Below are 25,527 nucleotides of genomic sequence, written 5' to 3' on the forward strand. Positions count from 1 at the left end.
TACGAAAGCCAGACAATAGTTGCAGACTTTCTGTCGATTATCTTCAACAGTGTAGCAAACTAGGAAACAACCATGTCCAGTTTTTAACCTCTGTTGCTTTTTCTCTTACAATTAGTGTTGACTTCGTAATTGACGAGGGTGTAACCCTATGGAAATCTAGTTTCGATGACCTACTTGGTGGCCATTATAAGTAGTGTAGCTACATGTGTTTTACTGTATTGGAATGAACAGCGAAAAAACGAGACACTGCTACATTCCAACGCTACAACATCACAACTAAGAATGGATTTGTTACTATATAGCACTTTATCATTAGTTTCAGTTATGTCTGGATTACTTCTCTTGTACATTGCTCCACCAAATCTGAGATGCTACTTTATTGCTTTGATATGTGAGAAGCCTTTGTGAATTAATCAGCCTGGACACCTCTTTTAAAATTGTGCGCATAGTGTCAAATCGGGAAATTAGACAATTTGCACAAAAGTTATGTCTGGCCATGGTATAAAATCAAATTTAATTAGTCTGTTGAGTTGACAATGTTACAAATCAGTTATCCATGCTGCTTTGCTAACTCATAATAATAGTTCGTCTGGATGGTGTAAAATTAAATTAGTTTAGTTCTGTTTAATGTTGTACGTAGCCATATGTATACATCTTTTTTTTGTGTTGCATACGCCTTTAGTAATCATTTTCTAATAGATGGAGGAGCTATCCTGCAGTAATGGCAAGTTCTCTTCACTGTCACTGAATACAAAGAATACATTAAATTGCAAAAGCTAATAAACATTGATTTTTTTTTATTATTTATGTGCCAGGCATTAAATGTCACTGTTTGTCTCTCCTGACTTTTTTATGTTCAAATTGCAAGTGCAAGTGCTGACATATAGCACATTATACCAAATAAACCATATTCATGTTTGGGATTACATTGCAGGTTTCTGTGGCCATCATTTAATTTAATGTGCTATCCTGGCATCAACCAGGCCCAGTCAAGCATAAGTACCAGACTTTAACTAACCAATGTTCTCCCGAAATCACATTCTTTAGTGAATGAATCTAGGACAAATTGGTAACCACATCTAAAATTCGTTTCGCATATCCAATTGATTTCTTTGCTGTTTCCTGTGTATATGCATCATTTGGTATTCTGGTTCCTCCATACATGTCAGGGTAACGAGGATGGAGATGGTCACAACGAAGATTCAACAATGCTATGACATCATTTGTAACATCTGTACTGATATGTGTAGATAGCTTAGAAGCCAGAGAAAGTATGTTGTGTGTATTTGAATCAGGTAGGTAGCCCAAAACTGTATAAAACCCACCCTTCAATGCCTTCTCCACAGCCTGTTGACACTTGAAACAAACCCACTCGAAAGAAGACGGGTCCCCTTTCATGTCTTTGCTTGCAGCATGTAAGTCTGCATTTGCTTGTCGAAACCAACGTTTCCCTTCTGTAGGGTTTGATTTTGTTTTAGTCCTAAATCGTGAATATGAAGGATAAGACGACTTTTTTCCTCTATCTGAAGATGAACTTCTATCAGAAAACCAACGCTGTTCTCGTTCACGGTCAGCTCTAGCCTCCCAATCCCACTTGTCATAAGAGTAGCGGAACCCTTCACCAGATGAACCTCTGGAACTACCTGAGCTGTACTGCGATTTTGAAAGCTCTTTCTCTAATCTATCAAGCTCATTTTTAATGTGTTTAAACACTTCGCCAGCATACTCTTCATTGCCAATGTTTTTATCTGGATGCCAGAGTAGGTATAATCTCTTAATTGCCTTTCTTTTTTGTTCCTCTGTTAAAGTAGAATCTGATAAAATACTTTCAAGTTGTTTTGTAATTTCTTCAAACATTTCTTGCAGTGGTTTATTATCCATTCTAGCTCTTTTTGCTTGACTGCTGTATGTAGATTCAGTGGGAACTATGTCACCATGTTTCTTTTGTTTAATTTTGTACAAATCGAGTGATGTAACAACTACAGTTTCTTCCTTCCCAATGTTAATTTCATACATTTGTATAAAATAAGTAGATTGGTTATCTTGTGTTTTCTTCACTTCTTTCACAATTTGTGCATACATGTAAGTAGATTGGTTCTCAATGATGTCTAATTGATACCCAACAAACTCTCCAGGTTTGAAGTAGTGGTTAGGATTATGATTCAGAAAATGCAGATCTGACTCCGGTATTTCGATACCAACAGGAGGGATGAAGTATGAATAATTACCTTCATCAGTTACATAGCCATTTTCTAGAAGGTAAGCAAAGATTCCATCAGAATTTTGACACAGCAATAGATCTTGTATTTGCATTTGTATACTAAATGCCCTCCCTCCAAGCAGTTTTGCCACTACTTTAGTCAGTTCACTAATAAACATTCTTTTCTGATTAGAATCATGATGTAAATACAACATTGATTTTCTTTTATCATATCCTAGGTGCACCTGTTCAATGCGCATGCTGTTCACAACTTTCGTATTTGACTCGACATTGATTAATTCTATATAAACCTTATCAAGACACATGACTGTTACTTGTTGAAGCTTATGTTTAATTGCTTCTGCCATGTCTATATGATCTTCTTTTATTAAAATGTTGTGTATCGCTTCAGAAAATTCTTCCGAGGACAGCATACATTGATATAATTGCTGTACATGGCATGATGGATGATCCTTACATGGCTGTGGATTCACTATTTCATTTCTAACAATACTGCTCAAGTATGTGGGCCGGTGTCTTTTTGGTAGTAACTTTAGTAGATCTCCGGTGAAGACATGTAAACCACACTCTCTGAAGTCAACAAGAAAGTCACGTCCAAGACCTTTAACTTTTTTAATGTTGCATGGAATATCATGAAAGACAAGCTCAGATGATAATTTAATTTTCTTCTCAGTACTTATAAGATACAAGTTGTGATACTGCAAATATTTATCAAATGTTTCCACTGTGTGACTCTGTCTTTGTGTATCCTTTAGAGAGGTGAATAGAAGACAGATGACATGACATGCTGTTATAAGAGTATTGGGATCCAGTTCTGTAAGATAACTACGTGTATATATGTCCTCTAAAACACCGGCAAGTTGCACCTCAGTCATATTTTCTGTGGCGCCAAGAAGATGAAAAAGAGAGGCATAAGGTCCAAAATCCAGAGGGATACTATAAATAAATGGTTCTAATTTGTTATCAGGTATTTTCATTACTATTTGTTTAGCCTTAACAATTTTGTTGTACTCGTCCACCATAATAATAGGAACATTTTCTAATTTCAGCTTTATAATTTTACAGCTGTTACACATCGAATCATTCATACAACGAGTGTTTTTTTCGCATTGTTCCATTAAATATTGGTAAATGTTTTCCCACACTGATCTGACTTTTTTATCGCTGCGTGCACCATGTCTATCATAAATATCCTCGTGAGAGTTAGAATTCACAAAAGTGTTTGATAAAATTTGGCAATGCTCCAATACTAACTTCAGTGGAGGATGTGGCTGCAGATTAAGATTTTCACAGAGTAATTTGACAATTTTTTTGTCAATTTGATGGTCACATGGATCAGCCCAATCTGGCAAGAGGGGGGCTACCGTCCACACCAACTTTGCATAGCTCAATTTAATGGATTTATTAAAATATGTAAAATCCTCTGTGCACTGTTTTGGACATATTTTGAGTAAATCCCCATCAACGCTATCTACCGGCACAAATTTTATGTTTGATATTTCTTGAAAAAAAAGAGCATTATGGAAGTGTGTGTTGCACGTCATAAACTTGATCAACATCTTCGACTGTGACAATGCCAATTCTTTACTACTGTGTTTTGTTTTTTCTATCTGTTTGGCAAAATTTATGAAGTCTTGTTGTGAGACATCTTTGTGAAGTCCAATAAGCCTGAGGAAATGTAACCATTCATTGTTGCGAAATGGAGAAGGTGGAAATGACTCGTCAGGTAACATTGTATGGAATATTTTATTGTCTGGATCATAGAATCTGCTGGCTTGAAGTACTGCAGTAGTTCCTTGTGTATCAGGAATAAAACCAAGATGTCTCAGCCTATAGGCCAGTGGTTCTTTCCCGTCATTTAAGAGTTGTCTTAAATTTATCAGAACAGCGTCCGGATTACTTTCGGAAATTCCGTCGCTCTTCGGAAAGTTTTAATTTTCACAACTTTTGAATATTAATTCATACTTTTAGGTTAGTGAGGAGGTTATAATAATTTTTCATTTCACTTTAACTCTGTTTTTTTCACCCCTCAGACCCCTTTAAAAAGTCACTTCTGGCCATTATAATGGCCACTATTTTTTTAATGGCCAGAATATCAACCAGAACTTTTTTAATGGTCAAAATATTGACCAGTAATTTCCAACTGGTAGTTATAATGAGCACTATTTTTACACTGGTCAGAATAATAGTTTTTTTTTATTTAATGATGGAGTGGGTGACAATCTATTTTTTTAATGGGTATTATAATGATCATTTTATTTTTCATTACATGAACAAAATGGTCATTTTTTTTTTCATGTCACAGATATACCCAGTAATGGCACATTGGGATTGACAGCTCTCCTCTTTTTCCTCCCTCGCTTCAGTTTGCTTCAATTTTAAGCCAGTAAAATTGTAGGTAAACGTAAAATACAAGATTTTGAAAAATTTGAAATATGGAATTATATATCTTGAAATAATATGAAGTTTTGGGTTAATTTGTTTTTGAAATCACAACAGATCATGCACTTGATACTGTTGACTTAATAATATATAGTGTAATGCAATAGGTTATTAAACATATAAGATGACCTGTTTTCAAAATACGATCTAGACCCTTATCAGGGGCGCTAACGAAGTTTGTGCAAACATGAGCCCAGGCTAATCACCCAAAATACCATTGTACTTGATGTCCATTCGAAAATTTGACTATTATATTCATAACTATTCTTATTCATAACTATACTAAACTTGACAATCATTACAAGCACATTCTGTGACATTATTCTTGAGATAAAAATGGACTGACTGAATGAGACTCTGTACTACTTCCTGTTCGTATAAAGGCAATGTCTATCATTATAATACATTGAACAAACAAACAAGACATTCACTACTGAACCTTTGAACAGTGTGCAACCCCCAAAATACTCAGCAACTGACTTTCCACCAAAAAAAGTCACATAAACAGCTGGTTACTCCAAAAAGTCACAGGGAGTTACTCCAAAAATTCACATAAACAGCGAGTTATTAATCCGAAAAAAGAGCCTGTCTTTATGAGTGGGGTTAAGCTCAAACATAAACAAAATTCCCATTTTAATAATGACAAAAAACTAAAGTTCAGTCTTCAAATACACCCAAACTACAACATTTTACATTGAAATACTTAATCAGTAACTTTTCATAATGTGTGTTATAAACTGTAGAAGTTTATGTGGAAGGGTAGATGGAAGGTGATTTTAAAGTAGCTTAGACACAATCAACTAAAAAATACCCATGATGCTCTGCTTCATTTTTATATTCTGCTATTATGAATGGTTTAATGCGATATGAAAAATATCTGTGAAAATAATCCACGACTACTGCATGTGTACAAAACGGTGTTGGGTGGTTCAGTAAGTTATATTGGGGGGGGGGGGGGTCTAGCATAGCGCTCCATGTGTGTAGCTAGCTGACTTAGCAGTGAATGGCATGTTTGTTTGTTCACGGCATTATAATGCTTGACATTAGTAATGTTCATGCTACATGAAGTACTGGCCAAGATTTAAGCTGATGTTTGCATTTTGACTAGACCATGCATTGGGAGGGCCAGTCCTTAGCACGGGTAAGGGGTGCCATCAGTCGGTGACTTTGTTAAGCAGCTGTTTACGAACGCAAAATTTCTGCTGCTGACATGTTTCGTTCAAATTTATGAAGCGACGTGCACTAAAAAGCGAGCAAAGACGGACCGATTTATTTGAAAAGCACAGAAACAGTATATAACGGCGTTACAGAATGCAGAGTTTTATTAGTGCATGTCGTAGACAGCGAACCACATTGGAGTTGTTGTATGCTCTACTACAACGACCCAATCAGTGTGGAAGCGTGTACTGAGTGATGACTGGTGGGATACTAGTAGACTACTTCTCCAGAAGTCAAAGATATGGTGTTTCGCATTCGTGTGCATGCTGTTTTGGGGTGTAATGTAAATTTGCACATGTGATGTTTTGCTTCTGAGTGTATCAATCAACGTCACAAAAATTCCATTCTATCAACTATCAGCAAACTCGTATCGGAAGCACCACAATGGTTTTAAAAAAAACAATTGAAAAAACTGATGATATTAATAAAAAAAAATAAGCATTATAAATCAATAAAACATGGAAAAGGAATGAAAAAACAAATATTAAAGGAGAAAAATATATGGTGGTTGGTTCGATAATTTGTGGTTGGTTTATTTTGGTTAACAGTGTAGTTATGGCACTGTACCATTGCTGTTTATTTGTTTGTTCATAATTGCTGCCTCCCTTGGGAAACAAGTTTGGGTGTTCTTAGCCAGTGCACAGACCCTCAACACTGTGGCCTGTGCTATAACTGTTGGGCCCTCCTGTGAGTGAACACAATTGGGTATAGCTGATATGCAAACATTTGGGATTAGCTTAAATCTTAGCCTGTACTTGGTCAAAGTCCCTCTAAGGACTGTGACTTGGTGTAGCCTGAAACCAGACTACTGTGGATCAGCGATATTTTGTAATGGATTACCTCCCTGATGAGTACATTTAAATAACAATGGAAACTAGCATATCACTGGCAACACATTCTCTAAGACAAGCCTACGTCACAAACTGGTCAAAATCCCCAAACATTGCCAGCAACCAATCACAGACTAGCTTAAACAATAGCTTTCCCCCACGCTAACTTGAAAAATCTTTTGTTTTTGTCTCGTTTCCGTTTCCGGTCTGTCTTAGAGAATACAAGGATTTTGGCAAATTTTCACTGTTTTGTATAAAACTATTTTCACAACAAAATTAATGTTTTACAATAAATTATACCAAACATATGTATAATTTAGTAGCAGTAAAACTTTTTAAGTTTGTTTTTTAATTAAGAATGCATCAATCTCACTAGGAATCTATTCAAATCTAACCCTTAGTGTGCTATTAATAATGGCTCATCAAAGGTATTGAATTACTGAACTGAAACACACATCTTTGTATAGTTTCCAAAACTAAAATATTATTTCATGCTCTGCCCCCTCTCATGTAACAGTTTGTTAAGAATACATACATTATTTAAAATCATTTTAAAAATGCAACTGAAATGTCCAGGCCCAAACTTCTGCTGCTGCAACATCCGTCCATTCCTGCATGTACATGCAATTGTTTCTCTGAGATTCTGCATGCAACCAGTTTATTTTTTGAACTGAATAACACATTTCTAGAAGTTTATTTTTACATTTCCAGATATACTATATATAATTTAACAATTTCAGGAATAGATTAGATTGCTTGCTATTCCATTAGAACCATTGTTTAGCTAACCAAAGGGAAACAAAAGCATAGTGACAGGAAGTCACCACAGCCGAAAGTATGACAAAGGCTTACGCTTCAAAAAATGACTGGAAGTAAATAATTTATAACCAAAGACCGTCTATGCATAAACAACCAAAAATCTGGGATGTACAGCTTTGCAAAGTAAAAAAGTCATATGGGGGAGGGAGGGGGTTAAAACATTGCTTCAAAACATATCATCTTAATTATTCAGCTCAGTGTACAAACACATGAAGTACAGAAATTGAATAATTAATGAAAACATTAAACAAAACAAGTATATGTAAGCAATATTAAAAGTATGCCATGTTTTGTTTTTGATGTAGTGCACAGCCATAGAGACTGTTTTAGTGGATAATAGTATTTTAGGTTTGCAATGTCATACTCCTCCAGATATTTATCAAGTTTTCTTGAGAGGCGATTAGCTTAAGGAGGGGGCTGTGCAAAATGTTTTTTCTCCTCTTTGTTTTTGTGCTATTCTTTTTCTAGTGTAAAATATTTTTTCTCCAAGATGTAGGAATGTCAAATTTTTTCCCGATTATTGATCTCTGCAGGATTTTTTCAATATTATGGAAAGCAATGTACAGTGACTCTACACACTTGGAACTTTCAAAATCTGTGTGCAAGCGTAAAAATGATAAACATGTAAATGCTAAACCATTGCATCCATGAATACTGGTTAAACTTTTTTCTTCCCTTAACGTCCATAAATCCTGGTTCTTCAACTTCTTATGTCCCATATATATAGTTTTTTCCTTTTTATAAATTGTCATTATCTGCAAAAAATAATTCAGTTTGCTATTAGCTTACAATGACCAGTTTTTAATTAATACACTTTGTAACCAATTTTGGAAACAAATGTTTGTGGTGTCTGTGTATGCTGGCATATTTCTGTCCTCACAAATAGCAATGTCGATAAAATGACATCTTGTGATATGTTAATTTCTCCCCTATGCAACTCAGATATACTTCCAAAAAATGATACCCGGTACATTCTGATTGAAAAAATATAAATATCGAAAAATGCATCTAGACAACAGAATAAAATCAAATCAAATTGTTTCCTAACCGAATATATTAAGGGGTTGTGCCATATATACACACAGTTTGTCTCTTGAGAGACTAGGACAGTACATTGCTGTACTTGGGAACCTAATTTCTGAGAACAATAGGGGGATTTAACTTTCTACAAGACAAGAGACAAAAGAATGTTATGTAACAATGCAGCTGCATGATTTTGTCTTTCAAAATAGGAAGCTGTGTACATACAAAATTATAGAGTCCCTCCACAATGGGAATGCTACCATGAATGTACCACTTCATCGATCCCCTGGTACTTTCACAAAATAAATAATTGTATTATAATTATGATCCAATACAATACCATATTTGCTCTAAAATTACATTTGTGGATACTAAATCATGAAAATATTACTTATTTCGACCATTGAAGATCCCTATAATTTACCTAAGCGCATGTGCTGCTAATAGAGTAATTATAGTAAGTGTAATATTGTTTCTATATATTTTTTTCAAAATCAAGAAAATGATATTAAAAATATAAAAACAGTTTAATTTGAAAAATGATATAATGGTATTCAGATGGTTATGATTTAAGCATAGACCTTAGAAAACAGGGACATGCAACTTCTGTCTGAGACAAAAGAAAATCCAGTTTCCTATGTGCAATGTGGGTTATAACCTCCCTGGAAGATTTATACATCTGAAACAGTTTTTACTAGTATTCCCATTGGTCAGTGTATAATGAGTGCACTATGCTATATCTGTTATAAATATGATGAAAAATCCACTTGTTATAATGACACAAATTTTCACAGGTCATGGTTTACTTTTAGCCAGTTTTGTTTCCTTGCAGAGAAAACTTACCATTTTTGTTTCCCTTTCCTGATTTCATAGTGGAATAAAAACTTAATTTTTGATTTCACTCGCATCAATAGAATGGACTTGGCTATTTTGATCAAATTTAATTTTTCTGATTATATTCCAACCACAAAATTGTCTCATTTTGTGTAGCTACACCCTGGCAGCCATGTTTGGCTTTTTTAGTAACCATGACTTATGAAACAGGAGAGGATGTAACAGTGGTGTTGACATAGATTTATTATCAGTTTCTCTAAGGTGTTAATTTGGTAGAGGATTATAACTAAGCTTACTTGAAAGGGATACCATGGTAGCATGCCCCTGTTCCCGTTATATAGACTAAATATTTTTTTGTCCAAGTTGAGCCAGAGTACCCATGATCAATTTGACGGACCCAGAAACACCCAGGACTTTTACTGACTGCATATTACACCTTCATTATAATTTGTTTAATTTTCACCCATTTGCCCCCTGGATCTTCAATAGTAGTGTTCATGCTACACAATGTACGGGCTAAGATTTAAGCTAATCTCGTATGTTTGAGTTCATGCACAGAAGGAAACGATGGTTAGCTCGGGGTAAGGAACGCCCAAACTTATTAAGAATAGGCAAAAGCTGCAGGAATTTTAATTATGATTGCTCAGTTAGAGTAACTAGGAAGGTTAGTTCTACAGCTATAAAACAATACCAAAGCAAATTCAGAAAGTGCAAATTGCAGAATAACAGGAAGTAGCACAGAGTCTCATCATCAGTTCATTTTTTCTTGAGTCAATCTCTCTATATGTGTTAACGTTGATTGTCATGCAGGAAATAGCACACCGAAATAAAAAGTTATGAATATAGTAGTAAATCCCCTAAATGAACATTGAATACAATGGGTTTTTTTAGCCGAGCTAAGCGCTCATACATGTTTTGTTTTGCCTGTGCTAAGACTCTGGACTGACCAGATTTACTCTGTACTTAGTATTTCTTAGCCTGTGTTCATGCAATTTTTTTCTAGCACAGGCTAAGGTATTGGAAATCTTAGCCTTTGCTGAAGAGCTCTGCGTGAATACTACTAATAAGTGTCTTCTGTTTATTCCTTCCTTAGGCGCATACATTTAGGTTCACTTCCCTTTTATATTGATCTCTACAACTCATTCAAATCAAATTGGACTCAAAGATGGGCAAAGAATATTAGATTTAATTGAAATTTAGTTTAAATCCATGCTAAATTAAAAGTTATTTTGAGTATGGGAGTTTTTTTTGTGTGCAAAGAAAATGAACTGTTGCACACTGTGGGCATATATCATCTTATACTAGTTTACAGGAAAAAGGGATTCTGTATGGTATTTGACGTTATGGGCATAATATATATAGTTCATACATGGTTACTAAATTAGATTTCTCAATGTACAGTACACTATTGTTGGTATTGTCTGAAGAGAAAAAAAAAAAACAATATACATAATTTTTGAAAATTTAAAAAAAACACACATTTTGCAGTCTGTTAAATTATATTAATAATTTGAAAACATTACCATGAATGGAAACAAATTTACGTTGATGTTTTTTGCAGATTTATGGAGTTGGAAATAACCTTTGTTTATACTTTTCTTGTATTAACAAACATAGGAGCTAATCCTCATTAACACCTACTTGAGCTTGTTGTTTGACAATTATGAATGATAATGAAACAGTACTTACACAGTGAGCCATGACTGAACAAAAAATTGTGCATTTATTTTTTTCCAAAAAATAGGTATGATAGTACATAAAGCAAATGCCACAGTGTTTTTTAATTTATATAATTTTTGAAAAACAAAAACCCCAAAAGACTATCCTGCTACATAAACGGCAACAAAAGTATCTAATATTGTATTGAAGTCATTGTAAAATGGTAAAATAATTACAAATTCATACCTTGATGTGCCAGTTGCAGTACTGCAATCGTCCTATGATTCAACACCATCTAAATACTCCGCAGGTTATCTAGTCCACCAGCAGTCACTGGCATCAGCGTTACTATAAAATTTCACTGGGGATCGAGGCATTATTCGTGAAATTTCATTTAAGTGTACATGCAAGCGCCAGTAAAACTTGGAAAAATAAATTCCCACACGTATATTGACTCACACGAGGTAGAAGGTTTTTTTCTGGGCCATTATATTAGTGACATGAACAAAAATACTGGTCATGTTATGTATGTAATGAAAAATAAAATGACCATTATACTGCCCATCAAAAAAAAATGTCATCAACTCCATCATTTAAAAAGCAATTGTAATTATTCTGACCAGTATAAAAAACATGGGTTATTAAAACCACCATTTTAAAAACACTGGTAAATATTTTGGCCACTTAAAAAAATCTGGTCAATATTCTGGCCATTAAGATAATAGTGGCCATTATAATGGCCAGAAGTGACTTTTTAAAGGGGTCTGAGGGGTGTAAAAAACAGAGTTAAAGTGAAATGAAAAATTATTATAACCTCCTCACTAACCTAAAAGCACAAATAAATATTCAAAAGTTTTGAAAATTAAAACTTTCCGAAACGCGACGGAATTTCCGAAAGTAATCCGGACGCTGTTTCAGATGTTTTAGTTGAGCTTTTTTGCTTAAACTTTGAAAATGTGGCAGGATATATTGCATATAGACGTCTTTGGTTGTTATCTTCCTTATTCCAATAACTTCATATATATCCTGCAGTCTATCATTCCACTTCAAAAGTACACATTTGTACTCACTCAGCCATTTATCACATTCTATATTTGGGATGTTGTTTGTTTTGTTTGTTTGTGGGGCATTACATATAGTGTATTGTGCTATAGAAACTATATCACCAAACATTGTAGGGTAAATTGGGAGGTTCTTTAATGTTTTCACAATCATAGGATTCCTTTCAATGTCTTCTTGAAAGTACTTCAAAACTGCTGTACATTCATGTTCACTTAGCATGGTGCACCAATCACCATTGCTCAGATGACAGTTTAAAACATTTGCTACATCTGCTCTCACTCTGTAGTCACAAAGACAGTCTTCTACAAGTAACTGTACAGCATGCTCATCAGCTTTAGTTGTAACTATTGAACCATAATCAATTTCAGCACAACCAAGCTTCTTGGCAATCTGTACGATAGTTTGAACAGATGAGGTGCATCTGACACCTATTTTTGGATTAAATATTCTCCTTGCCAGTGACATTGGTACCAAATGTGATGTTGTTGTAGGCATAATGCACCACTTTATCAGGGCACCAGGGAATTTGTCACACATACTACGACGAAAAGAGAGAAATTTCCATAACATCCTTATCCATGATTCACTGATGATTTTATGGTTCCATCTTATGTACTTTCCTTCTGGTATTGGTAGAACTGTGTGAATGTGTGATGCCAACTCACTAATTGTAAATGTTTTTATAACTTGGCAGGAGTCTGGTAATTTTACCAAATCATCATATAGATCCGTTGAAGCAGTCTGATCATGTATTGTGGGAACTAAGTTAGGGTATTTATTTATATAAACAGGCATTGTATTACTGAATTGTTTTAACATGTTATCAACAGTAAACAATAATGGAATCCCATTAAGATCCAGATCTTTATCATTTAGACAGTATTTCAGAATAATGCCAAGATGTTTTATGTCTGGAAATATTGAATCTTGGATAACGCAAGGGATATTACCCACTGAACAGGGATTACTCCTCAAGTAGTTTAGGACACAATGGGGGGATAGCTCTTGTGCAGCTGTGAAGCCATAATAAATTCTTGGTGATAAGACTGTGAGTGGAAAACCCATTCTTTGCAATATAATTGGTATAATAACATCGTCATGGCCAGCATTTGTACATTGTGTTTCTCCATTTCTACTGGTGGAATTGAAATAAGTATCTTTCAAACAATGCCACTTTATGGAATTATGTGAATATGTTATACGTGTTTCATCAGTTGGCCAATCATCAAGGTTCAACACAGGTAAAAGTTGGCATTGGCAGTCACTTATTAGTGTGTAGACACAACAAACAAACTCTTTCCATTCTGAATTAATTTTAGTTTTACTAGGGAACATTTCCTCATAAATCTTCAATCCTTTATTTACTGAATATTGCTGTGAAAATAAAGTGGTTTGCAGTACTTTTAACATGTCAATATATGCTGATGCAATAATATGATGTTTGATGAATTCATTCCATTTGCCTTTATTACCAGTTGTCCATAGTCTTTTCCTATCAGTACTTAAAGCGAAATGTCCATTTACCATAACTGGAAGTCCGGTCTTAATAGGCAAAGGAAGAAAACAAAATGCTTGACATTTTTCTTTTGTCATAATTGTTGATGTGTGTTTTGGTTGTACAGAAGGATAATGAATTCCATATCTGTTGTAATTTGAAACTGTGCTACACACATCATTTCTATTATCTGTACTTATTAAAGCTGCAACACCACCTCTTGGTAATATGGCTTTCTTCAAATCTTGTAGGTCTTCATCATTGAATGATGCTCTAGCAGTTTCTGGGAAACCTACTTTTTGTACTACTTGCCATATGTAGTAAATTTTGGTAGAATCAGAAATATTCAACTTATAGCTAACCAATGATTCTGGTATTGTCAACACACCTTCATGTTTTCCTTTAATCTCAGCAGCAGTTTTTTTGAGAATTGAACCAAACTCTTGACGTTTTTTAGCATCGTCATCTGTCATACCTGCTGCAACAGTATATGTATCGTGTAGTGTTTTACCTTTGAAACTGATTTCTGATATTTTGATAACTTTAATGTGATTCAGAAATAAAAGCATTGCTGGCATTTCCTCTTTGAATCTCTTAATTAGACAATGTATTTTGTTTTCATCAACTATTTTATTTGAAATATTGGATGTCAGAGCTGCTCCAGCATTTCGTAATGGAAGACGTACCATTGTGGAGTCTTTCAAATCAAAGTATTCAGTAAGGTAAGCTGCATATACATCAGGATAGTCCAGCTGCAATTTGCTAACTGGAATTTTTCGCCCTGGGCATTGCAAATCAGCACCAGGGGCATATTTAGCATGAGGATCAAATATTAAAAGGTCACTATCATTGGTCACAATAGAAGGGCAGTCTGTCAAGTGATAAACGGCATTAAATCCGATACCATACTGGCCCGTTGCTTCAGCAGCATCTCGTTTGCCACCAATGCCGAGTTTCTGAATACCTTTGATGTCTTTATCAGTGAAAGCCTTGTCATTGTAAATGCAAAGTGCTGGTCCTTGAAGATCGCCCCATGCATCATTAAATACTGTTGTAGCTTGATGTACTCTCATATCATATACAACATGTATTGTTGTTGCATGCGCATCATCAGCATTTTGTACTAACTCTTTCAGTATGTCAACTCCAAAGGGATAATCATGTAATATACCCTTAATCCTATCTGCAAGACTTTCTTTTTGCCCAAAGGACTCTCCAATTAAAAAATCATCGCCAGTAGAATATCCTTCTACTTTCATTGTACGAATTGGCTTCACCCCAAGTTTGATCGCCAGTGATCTGTTGAAAGTATCATGTACAAAATTATATTCCCCATCTTCTACCTTCATCCACTGTACATCATTGTATGCTAGATCTCTAGGTTGATACAGTATGCAATCCTGCCCAGGAAGATAAATGTGATCAAGGTATTCTTCATCCAGATCTTTGTTCTGAAAATATGATGTTAGATGTATTATCATGTCAAGCTCACGTTGTTCCAGTTTCATGAGTTGTCTGTCCTTGGCCAATGCCTTTATTGCATTGACATAATCAAGCACATCAAAGTTTTCCCTGACTCCACAAGCCTTTAGAAGCACTAAGAAAGGCTTTAGAGAATCAGTTACACGATATAAGTAAGGTTCACAGCCAATATCCAGACTGAAGGACATCTGTTTTGGAAGCACAAATGATTCACATGTTAACAGAAAAGGGGTATTGCTTGCTGTTAATTTCTCTGTTATCTCCCAATTCTGGGTCTGCACTTTGTCTGATAGAAATTTATATATCTTGTAACATATTTCAGATGTTGTTCCTTCAATGTAACCATGATTAGCAATTGCAAATAATTGCTTAATAACTATATCAATAGGAGGATGTATGTTGAGTTTAAGAAGTGATCTAACACTCTGAGATATTTTTCCACATCCACCTTCTGCTGCGGTCATTTCATTGACGACAGGTTTAACTACACTAACCAGGTGTCTGCAGCTACTTGCATATAGCACACTTGGGGAATCAAGGTCTACAGTAGTGCTGTACCAGGGTAAACTGTATTGAGTTGGTTTCTTCATAATTGGAAGAAATCGAATCACTTGTAACTTCTCGCACACTTCTTGTGGGCATACTGAGAATCTATATTTGTCTTCAAGGTATTTAATCAAGGCTGTTACTCGCAATAATCCCCTTGAATGATCAAGCATATATTGTGTTTTTATAGATTGTGCACGTTCAATGACATCTTCCCATTCTATATGATATCGAGCCATTCCAACTTCATACAGCTTAGACAAACACTCTTCTGTTTCATATTGTTCCCCACATGGGAATCGCATATCACTTTCCTCATAAAGTATTGCAAGCTTGGACGTTGGATCAATAAGATCCCTTACTTTTGACAGAGTATGGTTTTGTGTAGATGTAGGGATACATGGCTGGGATTGTAGGAGATCTTTCAAATATGTTCTTGATATCCATTTCGATTGTGATATGATATCGAGAACAAAATCATCTCTTATATTATGAAGAATTCGTAAGTTTGGAAACAGGTATTTCTTATAGAATTCCTCCTCTGAAACTGTGATTTGATCTATCTTCGCCTGATTATTCAGTTGGTGAAATGTATCAAACACTTGTTGTGAAAGATCTACTGTTCTCAAATGTGAATCATCTCTATTTAGTTGCTGATTCACAACTTCCAATGCTAATTTTCCAATTAATTCCTTTCTCAAACTTGGATCTAATATGCATGAATTATTTATATCCAAGTGTTCATCTCCATTCAAAAATGGGTCTTGAAGAAACAGTTTGGGAACACTTTGGCCAGGTTTGGATCCTAAAACTCTCTCATAGAAACCCTGTATCACTGCAGAGTATTGAGAGACACACTGTGTAGTGGGCCATTGTGAATAATCATAGCTGCTCTTATTTAGTTTGCCACTCTCAAGTAACATCTGCAGCAATTTAGTGTAGGATTCACTGATAACATCTTTCATAAGTACATCATTCCAACGAATTTCAATTGATTTGTTCAAATCAGTTTTTATATGTGTAGGAAGACCACGTCTGTCTGATGAAAGAGCAAATCCTCCATTGATATGCACAGGAAGGTTAGTGGGGATGTGTAATGGCAAATAACAGAAGAGTTCACCCTCTGTATACTGAGGTGCAAGTGTACCATAATCTGTTTGTGTTATTTTTATTGCAACACCACCACAAGGTTGTAATCCAAGTTTAGATTTCTCTTCATTGGCACTGACAAACTCCAATGCATCTCCTGAAGAAATGCACGAACAAACTGCCCATGTTTGTTCAAAGCTTTGTGAAGCATCCACAGCATTATTATTTGAATTTTTTTCTACATCACAAAATGTCTTCATTGTGTAAGCAAATGTGGGAGGTGTTACATTCTTTCCATGTTGATGACTCTTCAACAAATCAGAAACTCTGTTAAGTATTTTTCGATATTCTGTCATTCCTTCTGTCATTCCTTTTGTTAATAGCGGTAATACATCCCGAACTCCTATTGAAAAAAGCTGATTCGGGGCAGTAATATCAGTGGTATCATCATTAATCTCAAAAACCTGTACTTTTTCCACATGCTGTGTGAAAAGCAGCAACGTCTCAGCATTCTTATATAAACCATTAATAAGGTCTGTCATGCGAGCTGAATTATACACCACATCGGATACCTTACTTTGTGCAGCTGATTCATGTGTGCGTAATGGGAACCGAAATAATGTTCCATCACATCTTTTCTGTTGAATAAGTTCACAACCAAATACACCACAATAAGGCTTGAACTGGTCAGCATATACTCCCAACACTCTTGCATTCTCAAGATTAAGTTTGATACCAGGTTGTGTATTATTCTTTATCAGATTTGATATATGATAAGTATTAGGGTCAAACATTACAAAAATGTTACGACTAACAAAACTTGGTACATCAGTGATATGATAAACAGAATTGAACCCTAACCCAAAATTTCCAATCTTACTACTGTCTTTCGCTTTTGTAGCTCCAGCTAACTGATTTATATTCTTTAGGTCATCATCTGTAAAGACTGCATCATTATAAGACCAAAGTGCGGGGCCCTGGCACTCTTTCATTTCCTTTGAGAAAAGAGATTTCATCGCATTAGAATTTGATCTCCAGTCAATAAGAAATTTTACTTCAGTTGCTCCTGCATCATCAGCATTCTGAATTAATTCTTTGAATATACTCATTCCTTCACCATAGCCCTTTAATATATTTTTCAAGCGAGTAGTTATTGGCTCATGTTGACCAGCTTCTTCAAATCCAAGTGTGTCTGGTTCTATAACTCTCTGACTGAGGGAGGGTATTCTGAGATATTGGGCTGTCTCAGTTGGGATATTACTATGTACCATAATAATGCTGTCATCAGATTCAAATGTGTTTATTAAGTTGCCATTGTCACAATATGTGCAATTCTTTCCAAGTGCTAATTTTAATGTGCCATCACAAGTGTGAATTGGGACAAGTATTCTATCCATGAGGTCATCTGATATGTAATCTTTATCTCTTGTTATCCAATTTAGAATGTTTGTACATAGCAATTCATCATGAGATCGTTTTTCAGCTTCTGTGATATGGTGTTCCTTTATAAATTCTAGTACATCTATCATATCACTTTCAGTAAAAACTTCTTTTACACCAGACTGCAACAGATAACTTTTCATTGAAAGTAGCTGCTTTGGGATCTCATATAGATATGGCTTAATTGTAAATGGGAAGTTGGTATTAAGAGCAATCTTATGCGGATATGTAAAACCATCTCCATGCCATAACCAGGGAAAGTCAATTTTCTGCATATAAGATATATCTCTCTTTGAAATTTCCTGATATATTTTATATACAATTGCTTCTATCTCATGACTATTATTCGCGGCATCTCCATTTATACAGTCGTCCCAAGCGTCTACGACATTCTGCAATTGCGTAGACAGAATGGACACAGAAATTTCTGACTCTGATGCAAGTAAATCTTTCAATTGTGGGCCTACTTTAGATGGAACTATCGGTAAGACACTGCCAACTAAAAAAGCTGTGTCTTGTGAGTAGATATCAGTTGGTTTGAATATCATGCGATCTGTATCACACCAATGCAACTGAAGAGGATACCTATCTGGTCTAATATGTTGCCGTGGTACCCAGCTAAGCTCTTTAAGATATGTTCTTAAATGTGTGTCATTATGGTGGGACAGCAATAGTTCTGAACGTATATTTAAAAAGTTGAATAGTGCCTTTGCTTTACTGTATATATTATCATCAGAATCATTTGATTTGCTGATAAAGTATGCTGTATTTGCAATATCTGATGATGTTACATCATTATGCTTCTTCATCCCAACTTTCTCAAGGAAAGACAGGATATCTCGTTCAGCATAAGGACCAATTGGAAAAACATCTTCCCCCCTGAAAATATCTATGAGTTTTTGATCTTGTGGATCAAACACATCAATGGGTCTCACTCTGGTATTTTGTTCATTGACTTTAACAAATGGAAGTTCTTGAACAATGGACCCAAAATCTTCACTTTCACCTTTTAAATCACTCAGATGATGAAGTACCCACACCATAATTTGATCAATTTCACATTCTTGATAATAGTTGCAGGAAAACTCTGGAAATATGTAAGTAGAAAGTAGAGATGTGTCTTTCAATCGATCAATGCCTAGAATTGACAATAGCTTGCAACTACTTGGATCATCAGCATGGATCAGTAACTTCTTTATTCTTAAGTTGTTTATTCCAACCCTTGCTATCATAGAAGGTGCTACTGGAGCTTCATTAATACTAACGAATTCTTGCCCACATTTGCCACGACTGCCTGGAAGTGTATCAAATATAGGAAGCTTCAGTAAAATGGCCCTATTTTTATTCACAGATTGTTCAGACACATTCGCTAGGATTTGACACAGTGCATGTTTTTCTTCTTTAGACATGTTATAGTATGCAGAATCAGATAGCTTTCCTAATACGGATAGAACACCTTCAGGCGTTGGAGGACCAACAAATGTGTGCAGTTCAGTGTGTTTAATAAAATTGGGTTGGTTTTGCAACATAATTACACCCAAGGTTGTAAGACATTTACACACATCAGGCGGCAGTGTAGCTGTGGTGCTTTCTGCAAGTATAACAGGAGTATTTATATTGAGCTTCACCAATTGCGTATTGGCATTACCGTCAACCGGGACAAGTGGGATATCTGAAAATTGTGAAAGGCTGTCACCATATTTTCTACAAATCCAAAACCAAAATTCAGAAAGCCATCTTATAGAGGGGTGGTTGTTTTCACCTGGAGTCCATCTCACTGTGCTGTTTGTATCCTCAAACCACTCCACAGGCAGGACTTCATGCATATATTGAAGGATATCCTCATTGATCATGTATCTTATTTGAGTCGCCTTTCTGTCTGCCACTTGACCAAGTTTATCACAAACTATTTTCGAAAGATTTGTTTCAATAAAATCAAATGATTTGCTTTCACCTGGGAGCAGAATTTGTGGAATATCTGATGTTGGAAAAAGAACTAATTTACTACCAGATTTAAAGGTAGTAAATTTGTTTCCAGATACTGGGAGAAGAGGTAAACCTAGTAGATCCTCAAAGTTATCATCATGGAGAGAAAATTGAAGAAGTAAGATCTTTTCTTCGTAAGACAGGTCTGTTACATAATGGGTGCGTACACAGTTCCTCAATAGCTGAGGTGTTACAATGTTGATATCACACTGACGTATGTTTTCAAATACATGTTCTGGGGGGACAACAACATCTTTATCACATGATTCTAAATATGATATTACTGCTTGTGTCACATTGGGAGTATCATCTCTTATATTGCCGAATATAGCCTTAGTTAGTGAAATCCACTGACCACGTCTTGCTTTTGTGAACAGAACATCCTTGTGAATTGTATTTGCAACAAATGGATGCAGGAACTTATTCCAATGTGGCTTAACACAGTCCTTGTTAGGCCATGCTTGGTATATCGAATATGGGGATAACTCACTTATCGAAATTGCATGTAGAATAAACGTACTGTAGGCTTCTGGTAATAAGTGTGTCACAATCAGCTCATTCCATTCTGCCATAGCATCATGTTTTTGATCAATTGCTGGCCACTTCAGACTGCGACGATTGTCAGCAAGTCCAAAGTAGGCATGAACATGTAGAGGTAAGCCAGTTACCCCTTCACTTGCTTTATCAGGTGGAAGTGGAAGAACACAGAACACTCTACCTTCCACTGTGCTCAGTTCTGGAATATGCTTATTTTTAACAACTGGCATTGCTAGGCCAACTAAAGGCAACAAACCTAACTCAGAGGCTAGGTTTCTTACCTTATCAGAAACATTGCTATTAAACAGCTGGTTAAAAATTAGCCATCGTGTAGTAGTTGATTCTGACCCAATGGATCTAATAATATCACTCTGCTGAAAGTATGGCTCAGTTAGACATTTTCTCTCAATACTTTCAAAAAATGCATGTTTTGCATTCTTATCTGCATCATCACGTTTGACTTGAAATATCGTATTTGTTTGTCCGTCTGAACATTTATACACACTTACCTTTTCAACAGATTTCAGAAACAACAGAATTACATCTAGTTCTTCCTTGAAGGATTCAAACATGTCATCAATATTTTCTGGTTTAAATACGTTTGATGACATTTTTGATATTTCCTTGCGGAGAGGGAAACGCATCAATGTCCCATTGAAAAAAGTATTGTTAAATGGTTGGTCACCAAAACCAATTTGTGAATGGATTTTAGTGAATGGTAAAAACTGGTGATGATAAGCAGTTAAAAGTGACTTATCTAATGGGACTTGCCATCCTGGATACCCTTCTCGAAAACGGTTTTCAAATGGGTCGAAGAAAACGATTTTGTCTGCACTCATGATTGATGGCATATCTACAAAAATATAAGCAAAGAAATATAAGCAACCAAATTATTTCATAATAGTTTTAGACAACCTATAAAATTATTTGGCAAATGCTTACAAACTGATAATCATTGTGAGTACATACTAATTTCTTGGTGGTTTCAGAAAAACTGAACTAGTTATGTTTGTCCTATGTATACCTATAATGTTTCTTATCATTTGTTATATTACTATTACCTGTTATGTGATAAACAGACACAAATCCAAGACCAAATCTTCCTGTACGCAACGGATCTTTTTTCTTAACACTCTGTTGAACAGATTGAATGCTTTTCCAATCAGCGTCGTTAAATACGCTGTCATTATAGCAATACAGAGCGGCTCCCTGGTACGTTGCAATGGATGGTGTCAGGAGAGATGTTGTTCCATATTCTGTGGTATCTAAGAGAAATTTCACTTCCGTTGCCCCAGCATCATCTGCATTCTGAATCAATTCCTGAATAAATATATAGCATCATTTGTTATTATTGCGAATAAAGTTATGAAGCATTGGCAATATGTACATTGAATAACAACATATGTGAATTATAAAACTGACATACTGACATTATATAGCAACAAAACATTGGATTATTTATGCCAATTATTGATTTGCTCAGTCATTGAAAAAAAATGAGAGAAGGCAGTGTCAAATACAGCTGCCAACCTGATCGTATACGGGTCCTATCACTAGGACATTCGAGTTGTATTGAATACACTCCCTTTTTACCATGTATATTTGTGGACATGATATGTGGTTGGTGGAGGTTATAAATTAGTTTTAAAGTTTCATACGTTGTGCTGTTACTAAGTGAATTAGTAGACAGTGTCTCAACATGCAACTATAATCATATGCTGTGAGAGAAATAACACTGATTGATAGGCCTACAATTTATTCGAATAAATAAAAGGCCAAACAATGTTTAGGGTAACTGCGGAAAATTGCTATCAAAATACAGTAATAAATAACATCCTGTCATTATCTCTAAAAACCCACTGATTAATGAGGAGCTGAACTACTATGGTGGCCCAATATGTGGAGAATGTCTTGCATATGGAGCAACCTAGTGAATATTTACAAGTGTGTCCTTCTTGACCCATGAATTAAAAAAAAAAAACTAATTCATGCTTTTTTAGTTGCCTGATTTTCACAAAATAGTACTGTAATTTAGAGGGTCAGATCAATGGTATAGATACTGCTGCCGATACTTCATGATATCTCTGGTTTTGGGCTCTAAATATAGACATTTATCCATCACTTCTCAGATCTCAGACCATCACAATGTTTGCAGTGCGATAAGGCAGGTGCACCTTTGGCGGCTGCTGGTGGATGAATTCTAATCTTGAACTTTACAGATTTAGCTTTCAAGTAGCACTGTATAATACTGGGCTCCGTCAATAATAACACGCAGATCACAAGTGTGATAAAAAACGGAATTATTGATATGAACATAATGTACTTAAGTGGTTGGGGTGGTAGATGTGGTTAATGGGCTGTAAGTGCTAAACATATTGCATTAATTTTCAACGACCAAACAAATCAATCATTGGAATCCTTAATCCAATTGTTACCCTTTATTAATAAACAGTTCAACTGAATATCTTAGTATAATCAGTGGAATTGAATAATGCTATGTATTAAAAAAGGCAATTGACATATAGTATATAAAGACAAGGATTGTTATTTAGCAATACCTTGAGTATCTGACCATCAGGATATCTTTTAAGAATACTCTTAAGAAAATCGATCAATGGTGGTGTGAACTGGCCAAATGGCCCCCCTGCAAGAACACAAATAAAACATTTATGAAGCTATTGCCATAAATAAATTAATAAAGTCAGGTAGGCGTTTGAGTGACTGTCAATCATTAATATAACAGCCACGCAACACCCAGGTCAGTTAAGCTCACCATGCCACACCCAAGTCAGTCAGGGCCCGCCATGCCAGCCTGGGTCATTCAGAGTCTACCACACAATGCCCGGGTCATTCAGGGCCCACCACACCACGGTCAGTCAGGGCCCGCCACTCCACACCTGGGTCAGTCAGTGCCCACCACTCCACACCCGGGTCAGTCAGGGCCAACCATGCCACGCCACGCCCAGGTCAGTCAGGACCCACCATGCCATGCCACACCCAGGTCAGTCAGGATCGGCGTCAGGGCCCACCACGCCATGCCATACCCGGGTCAGTAAGGGCCCACCACGCTACACCCGGGTCGGTCAGGCTCACCACGTCACACCCAGGTCGGTCAGGGCCCGCCACCCCACACCCAGGTCAGTCGGGGCCCGCAACGCCACACCCGGGTCAGTCAAGGCCCGCCATGCCACACCCGGGTCAGTCAGGGCCCGTCACGCCACACCCTGGTTAGTCAGGGCCCGCCACACCACACCTGGGTCGGTCAGGGCCCGCCACGCCACACCCGGGTCAGTCAGGGCATGCCACACTACACCCGGGTCAGTCAGAGCACGCCACACCACACCCAGGTTGGTTAGGACCCACCATGCCACGCCTGGGTTGGTCAGGGCCCACCATGCCACACCTGGGTCGATCAGGTCTGGGGTCAGGGCCCACCACGCCACGTCACACCCGGGTCGTTCATGCTCACCATGTTACAACCATGTCAGCCAAGCACACCATGCCTAACACATGTCAGATAAACTCACCATGCCACACCCAAGTCAGTCAAGTTCACCATGCCACACCCAGGTCAGTCAAGCACACCATGCCACACCCAGGTCAGTCAAGCACACCATGTTTGCACACATTGTTTGAACTCCATCACTGTCTCCTGCTATTGATACAAGCAAGCAGTAACTAGTCTACATTTTCGCCAAGTTCTTTTTAATGATGAAGTGCGCAGACTGTGGTGCAACAAGAAGTATTCGTTTATGCCAAGGAGACTTGCATTTGTGCCGATCATGTGAATCTAAACGTTTCCCTCGTCTCGAGAAGTCAGGCAAAGGTGGAGACAAAGGCAAGATGGCGGACAACAGTGATGAGTTACAACATACCAGTATAGAAGACAGACTTGATTCATTATGCAAAACGGTAGACAAATTATCAAGTGTGCAAACTACACTGTGTGAAGTGCAAAAGTCCGTGAACTCTTTCTTCGAAGAATTTAAAAAAGAGATGAATGCATTACGCAATGAAAACAAATCACTGCGAGAACAACTTATCACAACAGAGCGTAAGCTGAACGGGGCTCAGAATGAAATTGAATCCCTGCAACAGTACACCAGACGCAACAACCTAATAATCCAGGGAATACCTGAAAAAGAAGATGAAATCACTGACGACATAGTCGTCCAAGTAGCCGAAGCCGTAGGAGTGCATGTTTCTGAACATGACATCGACATCAGCCATCGACTTCCACGTAATCGCGAGCAAGCAACATCAAATATAATCGTTCGTTTCACACGTCGGACAGTTCGCAATCAATTGTACAAGGCGAAGAAAAATATGCACAGCAAAACAACATCTGATCTAGGAATCGCGGGACTACGAGACACAAACAACAAAATATACATAAATGAACAACTAACTGAAAAGGGCAAGAAACTTTTTCACGAAGCCAACATTAAAAGGAAAGCAGCGAAATGGAAGTATCTATGGACTGATAATGGAAAGATCTTAGCGCGAAAAGAGTCGGGATCGCTCGCTGTGAAAATCTCGTCCTTGCAAGATGTCCAACGTATATCTTAACCTACTAAGGTAACTTCAGTCATAATGCCTTTGTCCGCTAATGAATACAAATTACTCCAAACGTAATTATAATTGCAACTCCTATTCTCCCGAAAATTTCAATTCATTAAAATTTCAAAATACCTGCTCTTTTCTACATCTCAATATTCGATCCCTCTCAAAACATTACCATGATTTTGTTACATTTCTCAATATATTAAATAACAAGATTCCTTTTTTTAGCACTTAGTGAAACATGGTTACATTCACATTCAAACCCTGTCCTTTTTAACTTG

General features: G+C 36.5%; 1 protein-coding gene across 1 annotated transcript in view; it reads right to left on the bottom strand.

The window, feature by feature from the left end:
- Positions 1–1,056: 1,056 nt before the first annotated feature.
- The window catches only part of LOC100373772 (sacsin-like), a 30,092-nt gene continuing 5,621 nt past the window's right edge, over positions 1,057–25,527 (bottom strand). The window contains exons 2-5 of the mRNA XM_085504093.1: positions 23,242–23,327; positions 21,745–22,003; positions 12,117–21,536; positions 1,057–4,016 (exon numbers count right to left, since the gene is read on the bottom strand). Of these exons, the coding sequence (XP_085360219.1) occupies positions 1,057–4,016; positions 12,117–21,536; positions 21,745–22,003; positions 23,242–23,327 (12,725 nt within the window). The remainder of the gene's footprint in view (positions 4,017–12,116; positions 21,537–21,744; positions 22,004–23,241; positions 23,328–25,527) is intronic.

This window comes from Saccoglossus kowalevskii, chromosome 9 (assembly GCF_978046115.1).
Source record: "Saccoglossus kowalevskii chromosome 9, keSacKowa6.1, whole genome shotgun sequence".
In the NCBI taxonomy this organism is placed as follows: Eukaryota; Metazoa; Hemichordata; class Enteropneusta; family Harrimaniidae; genus Saccoglossus; species Saccoglossus kowalevskii.